General features: G+C 44.6%; 1 protein-coding gene across 3 annotated transcripts in view; it reads right to left on the bottom strand.

Moving 5' to 3' along the window:
• Positions 1–24,745, bottom strand: part of ZRANB1 (zinc finger RANBP2-type containing 1) — a 333,688-nt gene that overhangs the window by 242,493 nt on the left and 66,450 nt on the right. For all 3 annotated transcript variants that reach the window (XM_033941145.1, XM_033941144.1, XM_033941146.1), the window contains one exon: positions 5,699–5,886. In XM_033941145.1, the coding sequence (XP_033797036.1) occupies positions 5,699–5,886 (188 nt within the window). The remainder of the gene's footprint in view (positions 1–5,698; positions 5,887–24,745) is intronic.

Genomic DNA, 24,745 nt, shown 5'->3' with positions numbered 1-24,745 from the left:
ACATTGTTGGTGAGGAAATTTCCATTATATAGGTTATTGGTTAGATAATTCAATAGGAATAATTTAAAGCCTAATGGAGCTGCTTTCATAATCTCTGGGGGACATGAGTCCAAGACACAGTATGAATTAGAGTATTTGTTATATAATTTGATGTAGTTGTTCCAATCTGAGTTGTGGAAGGAACTCCAGATCATATCCGCTGGTATTTCATTTCTTGGTATATCAATTGATTAATGTTCGTAGAGAATCCAGAATCTCCCTACTTCTAAAAGACACCGCAACAGGGATTTCCCAATCAACATCCGATAAGTTAAAATCACCTATTAGTAATACTTCCCCTTTTTTACATATATTCTGAATGTCTACTATTAAATCTCTATCTACTTCTTCCGCCTGTGAAGGAGGCCTGTATATCACACCAATGTAAATATATTCACCATTCTCTCTTTCTAAATTGATCCACTGTGCCTCTTCCTTGCCCTGCAGATCCTGCAATTGTGTGGCTTTAATATGATCTTTAACATATAACGCTACTCCCCCTCCTTTTCTTCCTACGCTGTCTTTCCTGAACAGATTATAGCCCAGTATAACTACACCCCAGTCATTGTTCTCTGTGAACCATGTCTCTGTGATCACCACTATATCTTACTCCTCTTCTTCCATCACAGCTTCTTGATCCAGAATCTTGTTTCCCATACTTCGAGCATTAGTATATACTGCTTTACAGATATTTCCCCCTTTTTCCATCTGTGTAGAGGTATTCAGTGATTTACCTGAGGGCTTATACTCACCCTGGAGTTTTGATCACCCTGCCCCATCACTTCTAGTTTAAAGCCCTCTTCAGTAGATTAGCCAGCCTGCTGGCGAAGACGCTTCTTTCCTTTGATAGATGCACACCATCTCTGCTCAGTAGCCCATGGAAAATCATCCCATGGTCCAGGAAGCCAAAACGCTCTCGATAACACCATCCATGCTTATGTTCTTATAAATACCTTCTTTTTCCTACTAGCCATACCTCTCCCTATGCACCCTAACATCTTTCTAGCTTTTGCTGTCATCTTTTCAACCTGTTTGGCCACCTTAAGATTATCTTTATAATAAATTTTTGCATTGAATAATTGCATATCAGGCTGATAGTTGGGATTCGGAAACATAGAAACATAGAAATAGACGGCAGATAAGGGCCCACGGCCCATCTAGTCTGCCCACCTTAATGTCCCTCCCCTACCTTTGCCCTGTGAATAGATCCCATGTACCGATCCCATTTGGCCTTAAAATCAGGCACGCTGCTGGCCTCAATCACCTGTAGTGGAAGACTATTCCAGCGATCAACCACTCTTTCAGTGAAAAAGAATTTCCTGGTGTCACCTCGTAGTTTCCCGCCCCTGATTTTCAACGGATGCCCTCTTGTTGTCGTGGGACCCTTGAAAAAGAAGATATCTTCCTCCGCCTCGATGCGGCCCGTAAGATACTTGAACGTCTCAATCATGTCCCCCCTCTCTCTGCGCTCCTCGAGCGAGTATAGCTGTAATTTGTCAAGACGTTTTTCGTATGGTAGATCCTTGAGTCCCGAGACCATCCGGGTGGCCATTCTTTGCACCGACTCCAGTCTCAGCACATCCTTGCGATAATGCGGCCTCCAGAATTGCACACAGTATTCCAGGTGGGGCCTCACCATGGATCTATACAATGGCATAATGACTTCCGCCTTACGACTGATGAAACCCCTTCGTATGCAGCCCATGATTTGTCTTGCCTTGGACGAAGCCTGCTCCACTTGATTGGCAGACTTCATGTCCTCACTGACGATTACCCCCAAGTCTCGTTCTGCTACCGTTTTTGCTAGGATCTCGCCATTAAGGGTATAAGACTTGCATGGATTCTGGCTGCCCAGGTGCATAACTTTACATTTTTTGGCATTGAAGTTGAGTTGCCATGTCCTAGACCATCGCTCCAGTAGGAGTAGGTCGTGCATCATGTTGTCGGGCACTGAATCTTCGTCTGTTGTGCATTTGCCCACTACATTACAAAGTTTGGCGTCATCGGCGAATAATGTTATTTTACCTCGAAGCCCTTCTGCCAAGTCTCTTATAAAGATGTTGAATAGGATTGGGCCCAAGACTGAGCCCTGTGGTACTCCACTAATCACCTCCGTCATTTCGGAGGGGGTGCCGTTCACCACCACCCTTTGGAGCCTACCTCCAAGCCAGCTCCCAACCCATTTCGTCAATGTGTTACCTAATCCTATAGAACTCATCTCAGTAACCTGCGGTGTGGTACGCTATCGAATGCTTTGCTAAAGTCCAGGTACACGATATTCAGGGACTCCCCAATATCCAGCTTCCCCGTTACCCAGTCAAAGAAGCTGATCAGGTTGGATTGGCAGCACGAGGAAGATGGATGTTGGTGAGTCCCTGGACATCGTCTACCTGGATTTCAGCAAAGCATTTGATAGCGTACCACACCGCAGGTTGCTAAGCAAGATGAGTTCTTTAGGTTTGGGCGACACATTGACCAATTGGGTTGGGAACTGGCTTGGAGGTAGGCTTCAGAGGGTAGTGGTGAATGGCACCCCCTCCGAAATGTCAGAGGTGATAAGTGGAGTGCCACAGGGCTCCATCCTGGGCCCGATCTTGTTCAACATCTACATAAGAGACTTGACAGAAGGGCTCCGAGGAAGAATAACATTATTCGCCGATGATGCCAAACTAAGCAATGTAGTGAACAAAAGCACAACAGACAAAAATTCAATGGCAGACGATATGATGCATGACCTACTTCTACTGGAGCACTGGTCTAGGTCCTGGCAACTCAGTTTCAATGCCAAAAAATGCAAAGTCATGCACCTGGGAAGCCGAAATCCATGCAGGATTTACAACCTAAATGGCGAGATCTTGACAAAAACTGAAACAGAAAGAGACTTAGGGGTGATTGTCAGGGAAGACATGAAGTCTGCAAATCAAGTATAGCAAGCTTCATCCAAAGCAAGGCAAATCATAGGTTGCATACGCAGGAGTTTCGTCAGCCGTAAACCTGAAGTCATTATGCCACTGTATAGATCCATGGTGAGACCGCACCTGGAGTACTGTGTGCAATTTTGGAGGCCACATTACCGCAAAGATGTGCTGAGACTGGAATCGGTCCAGAGAATGGCCACCAGGATGGTCTCGGGACTCAAGGAGCTCCAATACGAGGAGCGGTTAGGGAAGTTGCAGCTCTACTCACTCGAGGAACGTAGAGAGAGGGGAGATATGATCGAGACATTCAAGTACCTCACAGGTCGCATCGAGGTGGAAGAGGATATCTTCTTTTTCAAGGGTCCCGCGGCAACAAGGGGGCATCAGTGGAAAATCAGGGGCGGGAAACTGCACGGTGACACTAGGAAGTTTTTCTTCACCGAAAGGGTGGTTGATCGCTGGAATAGTCTTCCACTTCAGGTTATTGAGGCCAGCAGCGTGCCAGATTTTAAGGCCAGATGGGACAGACATGTGGGATCTATCCACAAAGATAGATAGGGAGGGTCATTGGAGTGGGAAGACTTGATGGGCCGTAGCCCTTATCTGCTGTCTATTTCTATGTTTCTAAGGTTTCTGTACCTTCAACGTGGCCAACACTAACAAACAGGCCACCGCCAAAAAGGAAAAACAGCCTGGAGAAGAACCGCCGACAGCGTAGGAAAAGAAGCGCACGGCTCCCGCGCAAGGGAAATAACCGTGCCTTCCACTCTCCAGTAAATACATCCCCAGAGCTCCCGCAGCAAACATGCACTGCCCTGACAACATAGGCCGCCGCAAAAGTGGAGGAAAAACAGCCTGGGGGAGAATTGCTTGAACGCTGCAGCATTGCCGACAGCGCAAGAAAGAATAATGTACAAACTTTGTCTGCTCACATTTAAATCTCTTCTGTTTAAAACTCCGGCCTTTATTCATAAACTATTAATTCCTTATTCCTCCAATAGAACCCTAAGATCTGACCAACAGCATTTATTAATGATTCCCTCATTAAAAATAATAAATACGCGCCGTCAGTATATTTTCTCGGTGACGGCACCCCAAACTTGGAATTCTCTCCCCATCTATTTACGTGAAGAAATCAATCTAGACAAATTTAAAAATAAACTGAAAACTTTCTTATTTAACGATGCATTTGTTATCTGATTTTATTGGTTTCTTTTAATCAATATTCAACAAAATTTTGATTCTAATTCTCTTTTCTTCACACATTCAACCATTTTTTATCCCATCCTTTTGTGTTTTCCTTATTTGGCTTCCCACTCTGCTCAATTACATTGTAACTTCTTCCCCTACCTTCCTCTTGTTTCCAGTTTGTCTAGTTATCGTCTGTGTCTAGTTAGTTTTTAATTATTTTAAAATTCTTTTCATTTTGTAACTTTTATCCATGTGTAAATCGCCTTGAATATTGATAAGGCGATTAATCAAATAAATATTAAACTTGAAACTTGAACTTGAAGCGCACGGCTCCAGCGCGCAGGAAATAACCGTTGCTTCCATGCTCTGGTAAATACATACCCGTAGCTCCCCACAGCAAATAGACACTCCTGTACCGAAAATAGGTAGGCATTGAATACCACCCAAAACCCGGCCTCACAACGTATGCAGCTAGAAATAAAATTGCTCACATCAAAGTCACTCACCCATGCCGCCGGAACCCATAGAGTAAAGGTTCCACAAACACGCACCCGCAGCGAACAAGAAGCCTAACTAAAACAAACTTTGAGTTTGGGCTTGCAGATGACGGCAAGTGCCGGTTGCTCAGCACTAGCAGGGCAAATATGGTATATATTTTTTTAAATTAGAGAGAGAGAGAGAGATACCCAGTCAGACCCTGTATCACTGGAGGGAGGGTGAGGCAGGGACCTGGGGGCCCAGGTGTAACCCCTAAAGCCAGCACCGTTCAGCTGGACACCCCTGTCTCACTGAAGAGAAAACCTCAACAGGAGAAATAAGGTTCCAGACACAGCCAGAATCCAGAGATGACTGGGAACTAATGTGATTTTCCTTAGCACCAGCAGCAGATGAATCCAGAGATCAGTGGAATAGCACACATCTATCAGCAGGTGGAGATAGAGAAACTGATTAACAGGTGGTCCAATTGGCTGGCATGCCTCTTGCATCTTCAGTATGCTCTATCTCCCAGCAGGTGATGGCCGCTATTCAACTAGCTCCTGGATTCTAGTTGAATAGCGGCCATCACCTGCTGGGAGATAGAGCATACTGAAGATGCAAGAGGCATGCCAGCCAATTGGACCACCTGTTAATCAGTTTCTCTATCTCCACCTGCTGATAGATGTGTGCTATTCCACTGATCTCTGGATTCATCTGCTGCTGGTGCTAAGGAAAATCACATTAGTTCCCAGTCATCTCTGAACATTTGAACAATGCACAATAAATCATTAAGCCTAATTTCAGCTGTAACACAGTTATGCATTTTAACTTCTTTTCATATGCATTTGCTCATAATTCAGGTTTAGATGGAAAATTAATATTCTGTACTTGCATTTTTATGTATTAAATTAATAATCATTGAGTGACCTCTAAATATTCACCAAAAGGCTTATAATTTGACATAATTAACAGCGGCCAGACATAGAACAGACAGACTTGTGGAGGTCATGTTCCATGAACTTGATTTTTTTGAACCACACTAGTGGACAAAGTCCTAAACAGATAGAACTCACCTCTGTGAGAAGTACTGTCAGCATATCCTGTCTCTGAAAGCGTATAGCCAGATGTACCAAAGTGTAACCAATATCAAACGCAGAAGGACGATTCAGCAAGCGAACTTCATCTGTAGTTAGCTGGCGAGCAATGTCACCTCCTGAAGACTTGTATGCTTCAACTGCAGACAAATCTCCTTCTACAACACCTAACATAGAAAACATAGATGGTATATTAAGAATTTCTATAAAAAAGAGATTACGTACTTACCCTGGTAAGCTCTTTTCCAGTAGACAGGAGAGACATTCAAGACAGCTGGGTTACTTCCCCATACCTACATGCTGCAGAAGGAATCCACACCGGATTGTTCACTCTACCTCTGGTCTACATCACTTTGCAGTTTAACACTCTCTATAGTTAGTACCCAAGCACTGAGAAGCATGAGGTAGAGGCACCTGTAGCAACAGGAGAAACAAATTGTTCTGCTCAAATTAACTAAATGGTACAACAACCCCACGAGATGTTCCAATGACTATCACAGGAGAAGAGCGTTCTTTGGGAAGACACCTGAATTAACTGGACGAGGAAGGATGTACCTGAGTCCCCCTTTTGCGATGAAATGCCACAACCACTACCATCACTTTTGAACCGGTTCTTGGAGCCATGGCTAGGACAAATGATATCTGCTGAAAGTGATATTGCCTGGCCAAGGGTGTCAAAGCGAAGATACCGCTGATGCGGTGCCCAAATGGGAATATGTAAGCAATCTTATTTGAGATTGAGCGTTGGAAAGAACTCCCCCAGTTGAACCAATGGATGAACCTCAAAATATACGGTGCCCCCAGAAAAGAATCTGTAAGAGGAAAAGAGGATTCAAAGCAGCTATCATCCTGAATAATGTCCAAAGTCCATTTTTGAGAAGTCCTAAGGAGCTAGCAGAAGGAGACAAGAAAATAACTCTCCTGCGCAAAATATAGCTTTAGCAGTGAAAGAATTGATACAACTAGGAGAATAAAATGGCCTACCCGGTCTATACCTAACGTGACCATTTATTTTTTTCATCAAAAAGGGACATCTATTAATTGTCAGTCCCGCCCCAATCCAGCCCTAGCCCCGCCTCAACCCTGCCCTAGCCCTGCCCCCAATCCCGCCCCAAATTTCTTCCATTCATTTTTCATGTACACATATCTTCATATTAATTCATAATGGTAACCTCAAAATTAAAAAAAACTACAAAGCACACTATACGCAGAGAAAATGTTAATTATCATTTGGGGTTTTCAAAGATGTCAAGGCAAATGACTTTAAAATATGCAATGTCACCTCAGTAACTATAGAAAAATAGACAAATATAGTGCAAAATATAGACAGCAGATATAAATTCTCAAAACTGACAGGTTTTGATCACTAAAGGAAAAATTATGTTCTTACCTGTTAATTTTCTTTCCCTTAGATGCAGCAGATGAATCCAGAGACCAATGGGATAGCACACATCTACCAGCAGGCGGAGATAGAGAAACTGATTAACAGGTGGTCCTATTGGCTGGCACTCCTCATGTATCTCCAGTATAGCTCCTTGCCCAAGCATCCATAGCCATCAATAGAAACATAGAAAGTGACGGCAGAAAAAAGCCGAGGCCCATCGAGTCTGCCCACTCCATTGACCCACCCCACTAGATAATTGCTCTCTGATGACCTTTCCCTCGCAGAGATTCGACATGAGCATCCCATCTGTTCTTAAAATCTGGCACGCTGCTGGCCTCGATCACCTGTACCGGGAGCTTATTCCAGCTGTCAACCATTGTTTGCTTTCCTTGAGGCTGTGGCGCACTGTGCCGACGCCTTCAATGTTGTGTCTACCATCATTCCCAGGTCTCTTTCAAGGTTACTTACCCCTAGCAGTGATCCCCCCATTTTGTAAGTGAACATTGGGTTCTTTTTCCCTACATGCATGACCTTGCATTTCCCTATGTTGAAGCTCATTTGCCACTTTTTGGCCCATTCTTCCAGTGTCGTCAGATCCTTTTGGAGATCTTCGCAGTCTGCCGTGGTTTTAACTCTGCTGTATAGTTTAGTGTCATCTGCAAATTTAATGACCTCACATTTTGTTCCCGCCTCCAGGTCGTTAATGAATATATTGAACAGGAGCGGTCCCAGCACCGACCCCTGCGGAACTCCGCTCGTGACCCATTGCCAGTCTGAGTAATGGCCCTTTACTCCAACCCTCTGTTTCCTGTCTGCCAGCCAGTTTTTGATCCATCGGTGGACCTCCCCTTGCACCCCGTGGTTCCATAGCTTCTTAAGCAGTCTTTCGTGTGGTACCTTGTCGAAGGCTTTTTGGAAGTCAAGGTAAATGATGTCTATGGATTCCCCTTTATCCACCTGGCTGTTTACCCCCTCAAAGAAGTACAATAAGTTTGTGAGGCATGACCTACCCTTGCAGAAGCCATGCTGACTCGACTTTAGCTGTCCATTGTTTTCGATGTGTTCACAGATGCTGTCCTTAATCAGCGCTTCCATCATCTTTCCCGGGACCGAGGTCAAGCTCACCGACCTGTAGTTTCCTGGGTCACCCCTTGAACCTTTCTTGAAGATGGGCGTGACATTTGCTATTTTCCAGTCCTCCGGGATCTCTCCAGTTTTTAACGATAGGTTGCATATTTGTCGAAGTGGCTCTGCTATTTCGTTCCTTAGTTTCTTGAGTACCCTTGGGTGAATGCCGTCTGGACCTGGCGATATGTCGCTCTTTAACCTGTCTATCTGCCTGAGGACATTCTCTTGGCTTACCTCTAGTTGGACCAGCTTATCATCCTGATCTCCATTTACGATCTCTTCGGGTTCCGGAATGTTTGTTGTGTCTTCCCTCGTGAAGACTAACGTGAAGAACTCATTTAACTTGTCAACTATCTCTTTTTCCTCTTTTACCACTCCCTTTCTGTCTCCATCATCCAAGGGTCCCACTTCCTCCCTTGCTGGTTGCTTCCCCTTAACGTACCTGAAGAATGATTTGAAGTTTGTTGCTTCCCCCGCCAGTCTCTCTTCATATTCTCTTTTTGCTTTCCTAACCACTCGGTGACACTCCCTTTGGTGTTCTTTGTTCTCCTTTTGGTTGTCCTTTGTTTGGTCCTTTTTCCATTTTTTGAACGATGCTTTCTTGTCATTTATTGCCTTTTTCACTGCATTTGCTATCCACACTGGGTTTTTTGTTCTATTTTTTTTGCACCCTTTCCTGAACTTGGGGACGCACAGGTTCTGTGCTTCGTGCACAGTGCCCTTGAGTAGGGTCCAGGCTTTTTCTACGGACTCCATCTTCCTTGTGTTGCCATTGAGTTTCTTTCTCACCATTTTCCTCATGGCATCATAATTCCCTTTTTTGAAGTTGAGTGCCGTCGTTGTGGTTCTTTTCACCTTTGATAATCCAATTTCTAGCCTGCACTGGATCGTGTTGTGATCGCTGTTTCCTAGTGGGGCTAGTACTGCCACCTCCTTTGCTGGTCCCCCTAGTCCATTGAACATTAGGTCAAGAGTGGCATCTCCCCGTGTTGGTTCCGTGACCAGCTGTTCCATGAAACAGTCCCTTGTGCCTCCAGGAATTTGGTCTCCCTCGTGCAGTTTGAGTGCCCGATATTCCAGTCTATCCCAGGGTAGTTGAAGTCCCCCATCACCACCACACTTCCACTTTTGCATACCTGCCTCAGTTCAGCCTCCAGGTCCTGGTCGATTTCTTCCGGTTGTCCAGGTGGGCGATAGTACAGACCCAATTTTATGTCTGCTCCAGTTCCTCCCGGTAGCTTAATCCATAGTGATTCCAAGCCATCCGCCCTTACTGTTGTTTCCATCCTGGTTGAGGGTATGGAGTCTTTTATATATAGCGCTATTCCTCCACCCTTTTTGTGTGTCCTGTCTCTCCTGTAGAGTTTGTACCCTGGTATGGCCACATCCCATTTATTGTCATCAGTCCACCACGTTTCTGTGACTCCAATTATGTCTAGGTCCTTTTTTGCTGGCTATGACTTCCAGCTCTCCCATTTTGGCCCTTAGGCTCCTAGCATTAGTGTATAGGCAATGTAAGTCCCGGTTGTTTGCCCTCTCTGCTGGTTTTCCTCGTGGTTTGGCACTCCTGCCGACCCCCTCATGGGTTGCCAGTCCCCGAGTCTCATCTCGGTCATCCTCCTCCTGCGGTGTGTCTGTTTCGTCCTCAGCCTGTTTCCCCATTTTTGGTTTCTCCTCTGGCTCCCGTTGTTCTCTGTTGATCCTGCTTGCTAGTTTCATTTGTGCTCTGGGCCCCTGCATTGCATCCTTAGGTCCTTTTTCCAAAAATTCCCACTCAGTCCCGAGCCCACTTTTACAATGTCCTTGCCCCTCTGGCTCTCGTTGTTCTCTGTTGATCCTGCTTGCTAGTTTCATTTGTGCCCTGGGCCCCTGCATTGCGTCCTTAGGTCCTTTTTCCAAAAATTCCCACTCAGTCCCGAGCCCTCTTTTACAATGTCCTTGCTCAGTATCCTTATTTGATACTATTGTCCGATGTGTCGAGGTCAGATCGACTATCGGCTTTCCCCTTCTCCTCCTGCCCATTTCCACCAGAATCTCCTCCATGCCCAACCATCCCCTTGAGGAATCCCTCTGTCCTCCCATAAAAATTACCTGCTCCACAAAAAGCAGCAATTACTTCTGATAGTTTTGATTTTAGTTTTGAGTTTTACAGAAAATTCAAAACAACGTCAGACATCTGCCAGAACAGGCATAAAACCAATACCCCTTCTCCCTCCCTCTCCCCAGTCGAGTGGGATTGGCATATCAACAAAATGCTATCCCAAAGAAGTAGATTTAAGGCAGAATTTGATGAATAGAAATATGCCCAGTGCAGCAATTCTCTCCCCCTCTGCTCTTCTTTATTTTTATTAAAGTTATATATTTAACATTGGTACCTGCTGGGCTGAAGCAGTTTAATGTAGGGTAGTCTGGCTCTGGAGCTGCACAGTTATGCTGCGGAGGGCACTTGGGTGAGGCTGGGCACCTGGGTGCGGGACTTGATTATTACTTGCTGTATGTTGCACTTGTTAGAGGCTCCTGGGTGACAGCACACTCCGTATTGTTTCCTGGAACGTGTCTGGGATTACATCCCCGGTTAAACATTCAAAGCTGCTAAAACAGTTGAAACACCATCGAGCTGATTTAGCTTGCTTGCAGGAAACTAAATTGACCATTGAGGAGCATAAAAACTACAGCGGGGATGGGTTGGATCTGTGTTTTATGCCTCTTTTTCGGGCAAAAGGGCTGGGGTATGCTTGCTGATCCGAAAGGGTCTGAAGTGTGTTGTTACAGTTTGTCATCAGGACCCTCAGGGTAGAAACTTATTGTTGCATATATCTTTGCAGGGTACGGAATTCCGCTTATTGATTACCTATGGGCCTAATTTCTATTCTCAATCCTATTTTAATACTCTGGTCTCTTTGGGCCTCTTGGATTCTTCCTTTCCCCTTATTGTGGCTGGGGACCTTAACCAAGTGTTAGATGCATCTCTTGATCGATCTACTGTCTCACCCTCACCAGCCAGTGCCTCTACCAAGGGAGTGTCATTTCTTTGTAAGTCCCTGGGTTTGGTCGATCCCTGGTGGCTTCTCCACCCTTTTGAGAGGGACTATACTCACCAGTCTAGAGCACATGGGTCTTTTTCTCGCTTAGATTATCTTTTGGTTTCGGAACCCTTCTTCTCTCGTGTCACTGAAGCCACTATCGGGCCCTTGGAGGTATCTGACCACTGCCCTATATGGATAGATGTGGCTTGGGGTGTTCCTCCCCTGGGATCCCTCCGGTGGCGCTTTCCTTCTTATTTACAGGACGATCCTGACTTTTTGACCTATTTACGTAATCGATGAGACGACTTTCTAATTACTAATGGTCAGCATCAATCTACCCCTGACCTCTTTTGGGAGACGGCCAAAGTAGTTCTTCGGGGGGAAATTATATCGTATGTCACAGCTCGTCATAAACGGATTTCGTCTGGCATCCTCCGATTGGAAAAGCAGTATTCCCAATTGAAAGCTAAATACATACATCACCACACGTGCACTACGGGAGGAACTCCACGCAGCTCAGGTGGCCCTCAATGCTTTATTGCACGCTCGTACCAAACGTTCGCTCTTTTATAGGAAATATCGGTTTTATCGGTATGGTAATCGGACGGGTAAAATGTTAGCTACCCTGACTAAGAATTGGCAGGATGATCGCTATATCTCTAAGATTAGGACGGACAACGGTTCTTATCATACCAAGACAGCGGATATAGCGGACGCCTTTTACCGGCATTTCTCCACTTTCTATGCCAGTCCTGGACCCTATAGTGGTCCCGATATCCTTGATTATTTAGAGGACGCTGGTATGCCTCAGTTCACTGATCTGCAGAGGTCTGCTTTGAGTGGACCCTTTCGGGGCACGGAGATCCAAAAAGCGATCAAAAACTTGCGCTCTTGCATGGCTCCGGGCCCCGATGGGTTCTCCTCCGAATTTTATAAGATGTTATCTCTGCAGGTGTGTGAGCCTCTTTTAGGTTATTTTGTCACAGCGTTGGAAAAAGGAGCGTTTCCTTCCCGTACTAATTCTGCCACTATTACTTTATTGCCAAAACCGGGTAAGCCGCGGGATGAAGTCGACTCCTACCGTCCAATTTCCCTTATTAATGTTGATTTGAAGATTTTGGCTCGTCTGCTAGCAAATCGGCTGACCCCTCTCTTGCCCCATGTGATCTCTTCGGCGCAGGTGGGGTTTGTGCAGGGACGACACTCTGTGGTTAACGTTTGAAGGGTGTTGTTGGCTGTTTCCAGAGCTCAGCCTACTTCTACGCTAGGTCTTTTGGTGAGCCTGGATGCAGCCAAGGCTTTTGATCAAGTCCGTTGGCCATATCTTTTCCAGGTCCTAGATCATGTAGATTTGGGGGGCTGGTTCTGGTCTGCCTTGCGAGCGCTCTATTCTGCACCATCAGCTACAGTTTTAGTCAATGGGATTCTAACCAATTCCTTTGAAGTGGGTCGAGGGACTCGTCAGGGTTGCCCTCTTTCCCCATTGCTTTTCCTTCTTTATTTAGAATCCCTGCTTCGCACGATTCAAAGAGATGATGAGCTGGTTGGCTTGCCAGAGGGCTCTTCTCAATTACGTGTTGGCTTTTGCTGATGATTTGTTGTTTACCCTGGCTCACCCGCACCGTTCTCTGGTGCGCGCTCTGGAGCTCTTAGATGAGTTTCATTTGTTCTCTGGGTTGACTCTAAATAAGCAGAAGTCTTTAGTGCTACCCTTGCAGCTCTCAGTCCGTGAATCCTGGACGGGTACCTTTCCTTTAGTATGGGCTGACTCCTCGATTCGATATTTAGGTATTCTTATACCCAGGGACCTGGCTACGCTTTACTCTATCAATGTATTTCCTTTGTTGGCTGGGACCGAATGGTGGCTGCGGGCTTGGCACTCTTATCCGTTATCCCTTCTGGGGAAAATTGCCTTGTACAACATGATGGTGGTCCCCCAGTGGTTTTACCTTTTTCAGACTTTACCTCTTCTTTTACAGCGTTGTCACTTGCGGCTGCATCATCGTTCCCTCCGTTCTTTTTTGTGGGGAGGCAAGCGGTCTCGCATTCCCTTACATTCTTTATCTTTACCTACTACACAGGGGGGTCTCGGACTGTTACACTTGGGTAGATTTAATGTGGCTTGTCAACTTCGGCATTTGAATGATTGGTTCTGTGCTACTTTTCTGCTGCAGGGGTGGAATGCATTTCCTTTGCTCCTTACCATTTTAGTTATTTACTTCATGTGAAATGCTTACTCTCCCGGAAGCAATCTTATGGGGATTATTTCTTCTCCCCTTATGAAAAATTTGGAAGCAGCTTTGCACTCAATTGGCTCTTCGGTTTGATGTGACACCGTGCTTACCTATTACTGGCAATGGAGACTTTCTCCCTGGTATGGGCTTGGACGCTCATCCCAGGTGGCCGGGGAGGGGAATGCATTACTTATTTCATATTTTACAATCTGATGGCACTCTCCAGCCTTTCCAGACGCTTTGTGATTCCTCTGCCTTGGTGGCTGGGGATTGGTTTTCCTATGGACAATTGCAACATTATGTTCATTCCCTTACGCACAGGAAAAGTCCCCTTGGACTGGAAAACCGCCAACGTAATCCCACTCCACAAAAAAGGCTGCAAAACAGAGACAGCAAACTACAGGCCAGTGAGTCTCACGTCTATAGTGTGTAAGCTCATGGAAACTCTGATCAAACAGAATCTTGACATAATCCTGGATGAAGGAAACCTACGTGATCCCCACCAACACGGGTTCACCCAGGGTAGATCCTGCCAGTCCAAACTCATTAGCTTTTTTGACTGGGTTACTAGACAACTGGATGCCGGAGAGTCACTGGACGTGGTATATTTGGACTTCAGCAAAGCATTTGATAGCGTCCCACATCGAAGGTTATTGAACAAGCTGAAATCGACAGGATCGGGGGACACTCTAACTACATGGGTTGGAGACTGGCTAAGAGGGGGTGGTGAACGGTACCCCATCAGAAGCGTCGGGTGTCCTCAGTGGAGTGCCGCAGGGCTCGGTCTTGGGCCCGATTCTATTCAACTTATTCATAAGTGATATGACGCATGGACTTAGAGGAAAGGTATCACTGTTCGACGCCGCCGCCAAAATTTGCAACATAGTAGGCAAAAGCTTGTTACCTGATAATATGACACAGGACCTACTGCTGCTGGAACGATGGTCAACGACTTGGCAGCTGGGCTTCAATGCTAAAAAATGCAAGGTAATGCACCTGGGCAAGAGAAATCCACACAGAACTTATGCACTAAATGGTGAGACCTTAGCTGCGACCACGGCAGAGCGTGATCTAGGGGTGATCATTAGTGACGACTTGAAAGCTGCCAATCAGGTGGAGAAGGCTTCCTCCAAGGCAAGACAAATGATGGGTTGTATCCGTAGAGGTTTTGTCAGCAGGAGACCTGAAGTCATCATGCCGTTATACAGATCCATGGTGCGGCCTCACTTGGAGTACTGTGTCCATTTCTGGAGACCACACTACCATAAGGACATACTGAGGATCGAGTCGGTTCAGCGAATGGCCACCAGGATGGTCTTGGGACTCAAGGATCTGACATACGAAGAAAGACTAAAAGAATTGCGGCTGTACTCACTTGAGGAACGAAGAGAGAGGGGAGATATGATTGAAACGTTCAAGTACATCACGGGTCGCATCGAGTCGGAAGATGATATCTTCTGTCTCGTGGGACCCTTGACCACCAGAGGGCACCCGCTGAAAATCAGGGGAGGGAAGTTTCATAGCGACTCCAGAAAGTACTTCTTCACCGAAAGAGTGGTGGATCATTGGAACAGACTCCCACGGCAGGTAATTGAGGCAAGCAGCGTGACGGATTTTAAGAGAAAATGGGATGCTCACGTGGGATCTTTAGGGGAGTAAATTCAGGGGGGGGCGGGTACTTGGAATGGGCAGACTCGATGGGCTATGGCCCTTTTCTGCCACCATTTTCTATGTTTCTATGTTTCCTTGTTCGGCCCTGCGAGGGGATGTTCAGGAGAAGCTGTCCGAGGCATTCAGTCTCACTGCTCAGGTGCTCATCCCTCTGCGTTTTCATCATCGCTCTCTACAGGAGATGGCTGGAGAATTGGACTATGCAGCTCTGGCTACTAAGTGGTCCTCGGACTTACAGTTTCCCATCTCTGCGGATATGTTAAAGCGGAGCATCCTTCAAGGGACGAAATCCTTGGTTGCTGCGACAGAAAGAGAGCGTTATTATAAATTTTTAGTCCGGGCCTACTTTGCTCCTATCAGAGCCTTTCATGAACACATCTGTTTAACTGATGCTTGCCCCAAGTGTGCGGCTCCTCGAGCTTCATTGGGTCATATGTTCTGGTTATGTCCAGGAATTCGGGCTTTTTGGAAACATCTTTGTCTCCATCTTGCAACTTTCTGGAATTGTACCTGGTTACCTACGAACACCTTTCTTTTCACCTTGAAGTTATCTCTGCATCCGATTCGTCCTGGCGCAGCGGCGTTTGATCGGAAGGCCATCCTGGTGGGTATCAAAATCATCCTTCAGTGCTGGCTGTCACCTCACACGCCTACCGTTTCGCATTGGCGAACCCAGATGATCCAACTTGCGGGATGTGAACGTTTAGACATTTCTGATATGGACTCTAGACGTGGTGCCCTGCATCTCAGATGTTGGTTGCCCTTTTGTTCTACTTTAACACCGATGGTGTGCAGCAGACTGTTGAACTGATATGTTGGAATTTGGAGTAGCTGTTCCCATGGGGGGGGTAAGTTGGGGGGGTGGGATTCTGTTGGGAACTCTTGATTGTATTTGGTGGATGTTTTTTCTTGTATTTTAGAAAACTAATAAACAGATTTAAACATATTGTAATTCCCAATTATTGACACTGTCATTCACTTTACGGATGGAAAGAACATAAGAATGATATACCCACTTAGTTAAAACAAAGCCCAAGTCATCTCTCCAGGCCTGGGATGATAATGCAGTTCAACTGTGGACACTTGCAGTTCTTTGTGATGGTAGGATAGGGGCACCCTGTTTTGCACTCCCAAAGTATAAAAAGATGCCAACTTTTCTGGCATTTTAAAGTACAGTACAAAAATACAAACTGGGCCAGTCGGGATTTTCTGGATTCTGAGTCAGTGCTTTGATTTATAGGCTCTCCAACCAACAAGGAACAGGAAATTAATTTGGTAGGATTTTTCTGCCCTTTCTTTTTTTTTTCTTCCAGGTGTAAGTACTCTGCACTACAGTATGGCTGGGAAACATCTTATCACCAAAGCTGCTGCTCCGGTTACAACTTCTGTCTCTGTGCAGACAGACAGTGTTACCCAGGCAGAGGGAGTAGTTCCATGTACAAGCTGTCTTCAGCTTGAATTTCTCATGAAGGAAGTAAAAGAACAGAGAGGAGATGGCAAGACTAAGAAGCATCCACGAGAATGAGAGGTACATCAATGAAATGGTTCATGAGGTGTCAAAAATTTCCAGCAGTGGGGAAGAGGCTGTGCTGAGGGAAGGCAGCTGGATTCAGATTACGGAACACTACAAGATTGGTACTGTGACTCCTCCTGCCCTTGAACTGAAGAACTGGTATGCTGTCCTGGAAGTGGAGGAGATGAGAGCATCCCAAGGAAAGGAAGGACCAAAGCTTGAGATCCCCAAAATTACTGGATCTTTGACCACTAGGAGGTGTAAGGTAGTTGTAGTTGGCGATTCCCTTCTAAGAGGTACAGAAGAATCCATCTGCAGACTAGACAAGATGTCACAAGAGGTATGCTGGTGCCAAAATCCAAGATGTTACGGAGAGCTTGTCGAGACTCATCAAGCCTGATGACTCTACTATCTGATGCTGCTCATCCACATTGGCAATAACGATACTGCCAGGTACCCCTGAGAACGTGGACCTAAGCACTGCCTTTGACACCATTGTACCAAACTGATATGACTCACTTCAAGTTATAAATAAGTATCCAAAATAATAAATACGCCCAAAACAACTTGTACAATCCAATGGGAATTCTGATTCCACTTCCTCAAAACGAGTCAGTGGTGTTGGAATTCTTCATCATTCCCAATAACTGGAAAGTACTCAAAATATAGAATAAACGTTTATAAAACTTTTTAAAAAGATATATTTTGAGTACTTTCTAGTTATTGGGAATGATGAAGAATTCTAACACCACTGACTCGTTTTGAAGACGTGGAATCAGAATTCCCATTGGATTGTACGAGTTGTTTTGAGCGTATTTATTATTTTGACACCATTGACCATCAACTCCTATTGCACAGGCTCTAGGAATCAAGGACTCCACACTTCAATGGGTCACCTCCTTCCTTCAACAGACAACTCAATCAGTACTACTAGGCCCAAAAAAATCAGAACCCAAACCCATCAAATATGGAGTCCCCCAGGGTGCCCTGTCTTTTCTCCTCTTCAACCTATACATTAGACCAGTTATCGACATCACCCAAAAATACATCATCAAAATCCACTCCTATGCGGATGACACTCAGCTTCTCCTCCCACTAGATAAAGACCGATCTACCCAACCCAACAACCTTCAACACTGCCTCACTGACATGAAGAACTGGATGACAGACAACTCCAGCTGAATGCTGCCAAAACTGAGCTACTTTGGATCACGAAGAAGGAAAAATTATGTTCTTACCTGTTAATTTTCTTTCCTTTAGACTCAGCAGATGAATCCAGAGACCAATCGGATAGCACACATCTACCAGTAGGCGGAGATAGAGAAACTGATTAACAGGTGGTCCCAGTGTTCTCCCTAGGGCCTTTTAGCTGGGCGGTCCGCCCAGCTAATTTAGACAAGCGCCTGGCTATCATCTGCTGCTGCCGCCGCTGCTGAACATTAAAAAAACAAACAAAAAAAAACCGGCTTGGAGGTTTCAGCCCGTAGCGAGCTTATGCTCCGGGGCTCTATTGGGCGAAATGCTGCCGGGTCCTGCCTTCGCGGAAACCGAAAGTAGGCAGGACCTGGCAGCAAGAAGAGCAAATGCTTCACTAACCTGTCTCCCGCCTTAGCCCATAGTGAACGCTTGCTTCAGGGCTCTCAACATGTGCGTGCCGGCTTCCCTTCTCTTCCCTCCGAAACCGGAAGTTATGTCCGGGGAGGGGAGGGGGGAAGAGAAGGGAAACCGGCACACACGTCAGAGCCCTGGAGCATGAGTTCGCTACGGGCTAAGGCGGGAAACTTACAATTTGTTGCTCTTGCTGCTGGGTCCTGCCTACTTTCTGTTTCCGCGAAGGCAGGACCCGGTAGCATTTCTCTACATCATTCTAACCTCCATCCTACTCGCACATGCATACTCCATCATAAATACCACCCCTTTAGTATTTCCTAGCCAAATCTTCAAACCTTACCCCCAAAATCATGATCAGAAACATAAACAATCTATCTCCAAATGTAACCAGACTATTTCTCCCTTCAACGCTATGTAAGCAACCTCCATCTGTAACCAGAATGTTTCTTCCCTCAACGTTATGTAATAATCTTCCTAACCTGAATGTATTGCTATTCTTACCAAATATGTAAACTTGATATGTAAACTTGTTATGTACCTGACATGTAAACTTCCTGGAAATGTCCAGTTTTCTTCTAATTTGTAATCCGCTTAGAACCGCAAGGCACAGGCGGAATAGAAATCTCTAATGTAATGTAACAAACTGGACTTTGGTGAGACCGGCGTGCTCAATCACTTCTACAACGCAGGTGCACGGGAAGCGCGAGAGTGGGGGTAGAAAGTGGCCAGAGTGAGAAGGTATCAGGCCCCGTGAGGTTGTTGGGGGTGTATATGGGGTTTTTATTACTTATAACCAGCTGAATTTCAAAATAAAAGTGTGAGCAGAGTGGCTGTATTGCTATAAATAATTCGTTTAAAAAGTGCACTAACGAATTGCCATCTTAATGGAAATTCTTGCAAGCCCCCTTGTTAATACTGCTGTTTTCTTGGTAGTTATTTCAGCTGGGGTTTTTTTTTTGGCAGCTCAGAAGAGCCAAACTGAGCAGTCTTTTACCTCTCCTTTACTGTCACTACAGAATTTGCTTTTTCTTCATTGTCATTTTCAGAGCCCCCCCACTCCCTTTTTCCTGCTCCTCCTTTTCACAGCTGGGCCTTCCTCCCACAAAAGGACAAACGGTGAGTGAGAAGTGTCACCATCACATTGTCCTGTCCAAGAAGGCTGAGCCAATCTTCCATGTCTGCTTTCAAAGGCTGTTCAGAAAAATCTAAAGTTGGAAAAACTGAATTGAAGTTTTCCCCATGAATTTGATTGTACTTGATCAGAAAATAATTTTTTTTTTTAATTTGAAAGCCTTTCCTGGGGTCCCTCAAAGTCACTGATTACAAAGCTCCATTTTTCTTAAAATTTGCTATTATTTTTTATTAATGAAGCAATTTTCTTGGTATTATAGCTATAACTGTTTAGATTGCTGCAGCTGCCAATGCTCCTGGAGGGAGGTTTGTCGGTCATCTCACGGTGGGGTTCGCATGGAAGGGAGAGATAGGAGGGTCAGCGGGGTGGGGGGGGGGGAGAAGTGGGCTGCTCTGGTTGCTCCAAGGCCTAGCGTCATTAACTTCTTTGGGCAGTGTTTACAATTTGCTGCTGTTGCCAACTTCAGGCCTTCCTCTCTGCCGAGTCCTGCCTAATTCCTGTTTCCATGAAAGCAGAATCCAACAGAGAAGGCCCGAAGCCAGCAACAGCAGCAAATTGTGAATGCTGCTGCTGCTGCCCGAAGAAGTTCATGACCGGGGATGGGGTGACAGGAGAAAAGGGAGCAGAGGGTGGAGAGAATTGCTGCACGCAACTGGAGGGAGAAAGAAAGGGAGAAGGAAGATGGGGGAGGGTGGGAAAGGAAGGAATGAAAGGAGATGCCAGGGCATGGAGGGGGAGGGAGAGATGGAAAAAAAGGAGAGAGATGCCAGGGAATCAGGGAAGGGAAGGAGACAGAGATGCCAGTCCGTGGGATGGGAAGGAAAGAAAGGAGAAGAGAGAGATGCCAGAGGAGGTGGTGACAGAGAGAAAAATGGAGAGCTGGCAGAGCTGAAATCAATCATGTACAAAGGAGAGATGGGGCACAGGATAGACAGTTTATGGAAGGAGCATAGAAAGAGGGAAGATACCATATGGAACAGGGAGAGGGCAGACAGTGAATGGAAAGGGCTGATGCTGCATGGAAGACAGAGAGAGGACAGATGCTGGCTAGAAAGAAGAGAGTGAAGACAAGATGATTAAAGCAGAAACGACAAAAGATAGAAAAAAGATTTTTTGTTGCTTTAGAATAAAATAATATTGTAGTTGTATTGATAAAACTTTTAGAAACAGAAAATAAGGTAATCTTTTTACTGGACTTATTTTAATACATTTTTTACTAACTTTTAGAGACCAAAACCCCCTTTCTCAGGTCAGGACAGTATAATGTAACAGCAGTATATTATATTGACCTGAAGAAGGAGGCTGTGGCCTCTGAAAGTTAATTGATTAGCCCAATAAAATGGTATATTCTTATCTTCAATTTATGTTTTATTTTTATTTGTTAATTTGTAAAGTGGTGATTGTTATGTATCAGTTTTTTCAAATTTACATTTACTGTCTTTATATTTTGCACAGTATTAGGGGACAAGTGTCACTGTTTCTGGGGTGGCAGATTCTGGTTTCTTGGTGGTTCAGTTTAATTTTTGTCTACATATTTTTATTTTTAGTTTGTGATTATTCCATATTGGGCAAGGGTGTATCTGTGTGCTGTGTGTATGAAAAGGACATGGTTTTCTGTTAGCATCGACTGTACAGGATCAATTGATTGTGCAGGATCTGGTTTGTTTAGTTTTACAGTGTGTGTGTTGGTGTTCTAGTGCTCACTGCAGTGTTAAGATGCTGCCTTGTCCTAGGTGTACCCTTGTGTGACTCATGGATTATTACTAAAAAATAACTTTTTTATATAGAGGAGAGGGTTGTTAAAATGATTAGCACTGGCTGTCATATATACTAGGTATGCCACTGGATTTAATGACCCAATTCTAACCACCAAATTTCCCCGTCCCGCCCCACCCGACGACTTTTTCATGCCACCCGGCTGAAAAAAATTTCTGGGGAGAACACTGGGTGGTCCTATTGGCTGACACTCCTCCTGTATCTTCAGTATAGCTCCTTGCCCAAGCATCCATAACCATCAATAGGCATGTAAAAAATCTTCTTTCCCATAACAAATCTCAAAAGGCAATAATACAGAATACAACCATCAATAATAACAAACTTCGAAAGTTGCCAAAGAAAAAACCGACAGACAATATCCAGAAAGGGTGGAGCTCTGGATTCATCTGCTGCGTCTAAAGCAGGGGTCTCAAAGTCCCTCCATGAGGGCTGCAATCCAGTCGGGTTTTCAGGATTTCCCCAATGAATATGCATTGACAGCAGTGCATGCACAGAGATCTCATGCATATTCATTGGGGAAATCCTGAAAACCCGACTGGATTGCGGCCCTCAAGGAGGGACTTTGAGATCCCTGGTCTAAAGGAAAGAAAATTAACAGGTAAGAACGTCATTTTTCCTTCCTTAGCAACAGCAGCAGATGAATCCAGAGACCAATGGATGTGTGCAAAAATGGCATTGTGAGACTCAAAGGTGAAGAGGAGGAATATGTAGAAGCTGATAAAGAAAAGGCCGAATTGCTTAACAAATATTTCTATTCTGTGTTCACAGCTGAAGTGCCCAGGAGCGAGACCGCAAAAGACAAACGTGACTAGGGATGGAGGAGTAATAGACCCTGATCAATTTTCAGAGGGTTGTGTTCATGAGGAGCTAGCTAAAATAAAGGTAGACAGAGCGATGGGGCCAGATGGTGTACATCTGAGGGTGCTGGAGGAACTTAGGGAAGTTCTGGCAGCTCCGCTGACTGACCTTTTCAACGAGTCTCTAGAGTCTGGAGTGGTACCGAAGGATTGGAGAAGGGTGGATGTGGCCCCTTCCACAAAAGTGGAAGTAAGGAAGAAGTAGGGAATTACAGGCCAGTAAGTCTGACTTCTGTGGTAAGCAAATTAATGGAAACGCTTTTAAAACAGAGAATAGTCAAGTTTCTGGAATCCTGTGGATAATAATATGCTAGATGCCATAGGAATATCAGGTAATGTTCTCAACTGGTTCCAAGGATTCCTCAAAACAAGATCATACAGAGTCAAGTCAAATGATCTTCTATCCGACTCATGGTCAAACCCCTGCGGAGTTCCACAAGGATCCCCTCTATCGCCCATACTTTTCAACCTCTTCATAGCATCCCTAGGCACGGCCCTAGACGCCCTAAACATTACATCCTTCAGCTACGCGGATGATATAACCATCCTCCTCCCCTTCGACATCCAAGACCCCACCTCCAACGGACGCCTGAAAACAACATTGGAAACTGTAGAAAAATGGATGACGAACCACAAGTTAAAACTGAATGCGGAGAAAACCAAATTCCTACTACTAGAGAAGGAACAAAAACCATCCCTAATAGAACTAGATGTAAACACAATCAAATATCCAATACAGAATACTCTAAAAATTCTGGGAACACACCTAGACAGAGGCTGCACAATGCAAACACAAATACACAAAACCATAAAAAAAGCATTCTTCACCATGCGAAACCTAAGAAAAATAAGAAAATTCTTTTCCAAAGAACACTTCAAGATCATTGTACAATCCCTCATACTCAGCTCCTTAGATTACTGCAACAGCCTCTACCTACCTTGCCCAAATACTATGATAAAACAACTACAGACCGTTCAGATCACAGCTATCAGACTCATCTACTCGCTCAGCAAATTCAACCACGTCACACCCGCCTATGTAGACTCTCACTGGCTTCCGATAAAAGCAAGAACTCAATTCAAACTCTACTGCTTACTTTTCAAAGTAACCCATGGTATGGCCCCCAATTACCTGAACAACCGTCTTTGCCGCTACCGACTACCCAGATCAAGAAGAACTCAGAATCTTTTCACCTTCCCCCCTCATAATGATACCCGACGTAAGAAACTTTACGACAGCCTTCTAGCAACTCAGGCAGCGAAAATTGACCCCACCATCACCAAACTGATGATCAAAACAACAGACATCAAAGTGTTTCGGAAAGAAATAAAACATTTCTTTTCAAAAAACACGTCCTTACTTAATATTCCCCTCCCCAATCGCACATGCACTCTCCCCAGCAAATAACACACTAGTCATCCCCTTGAACCTCATTTACGAAAACTATCCAAACTCCTAAATAAGCATCTCCCTTAGGTATCCATTTAACCTTCTCCTAAATAAGCATCTCCCTTAGGTATCCACTTAACTGATTCCTTCAAAGTTAGGTATCTTTCTTCAGTTGCCTATATTGTTTTCCCCACTGAACCTTGTAACTACTTGAACCCTGTCAAGTTATTCTATCGATAAATCCAGATATCTTATACTTGTATTTCTATACCACAACATGTAATTTACTTAAATCGTTGTAATGTAATTCTCTCGGTAATGTCCTGATCTCTTTTAACTGTAATCCGCTTAGAACCGCAAGGCACAGGCGGAATAGAAATCACAAATGTAATGTAATGTAATGTAATAATAATAATTTTATTCTTATATACCGCCATACCGAAAAAGTTCTAGGCGGTTCACAACAAGGTGAGCTAATACATGGGATCAAGTTCAAGTTCATTAATATTTGATGAATCGCTTAATCGGTTTACTAAGCGATGTACAAATTTATAAAAAAAAGAATAGAAATACAAGAAAGGACAAACCAAATGACAAATGTTTAACAATAAGACAAATTACAAATATTTAACAAGACAAACTTGAGTTGGGAGGAGAGAGGTGGAAAGTTACAAGTTTTTCATTGTGAAGAAAAAACAAAGAAGGAGAAAAACAGAGGGGACGGGGGAGTTAAAAATCAAAGTATAAAAAAGAGGTCTAAAATTTAAATGTTAAAAGAATCTTTAAAAAGATGAGTTTTTAGACATTTTTTAAAAGAAGTGGGGTCTTTATCATTTTTAATATATTGTGGTAATGAATTCCACCATTGGGGACCTATTGTAAGTTAGGGTTTTAAATGTTAAAAATATGACTTTAAAGAAGATGCGGTGACAGATGGGAAGCCAGTGCGAGTCGATCAAGAGTGGCGTAACGTGGTCATATTTTTTGGCGTTATGGATTAATTTTATGGCTGTGTTTTGGATAATTTGAAGTCTTCTTTTTTCTTTTAGAGAGATATTAAGGAAAAATTATGTTAGGAGGAGGAGTGTGGCGCAGTGGTTGGATCTACAGCCTCAGCACCCTGGGGTTGTGGGTTCAAACCCCGCGCTGCTCCTTGTGACCCTGGGAAAGTCACTTAATCCTCCATAACCCCAGGTACGTTAGATAGATTGTGAGCCCACCGGGACAGAGAGGGAAAATGCTTGAGTACCTGATTGTAAAAACCGCTTAGATAACCTCGATAGGCGGTATATAAAATCCTAATA

The sequence above is a fragment of the Geotrypetes seraphini genome, chromosome 4, assembly GCF_902459505.1.
Source record: "Geotrypetes seraphini chromosome 4, aGeoSer1.1, whole genome shotgun sequence".
In the NCBI taxonomy this organism is placed as follows: domain Eukaryota; kingdom Metazoa; phylum Chordata; class Amphibia; order Gymnophiona; family Dermophiidae; genus Geotrypetes; species Geotrypetes seraphini.
Note: the sequence above shows the minus strand (reverse complement) of the source record. Positions and strands in the feature narration are given on the sequence as shown.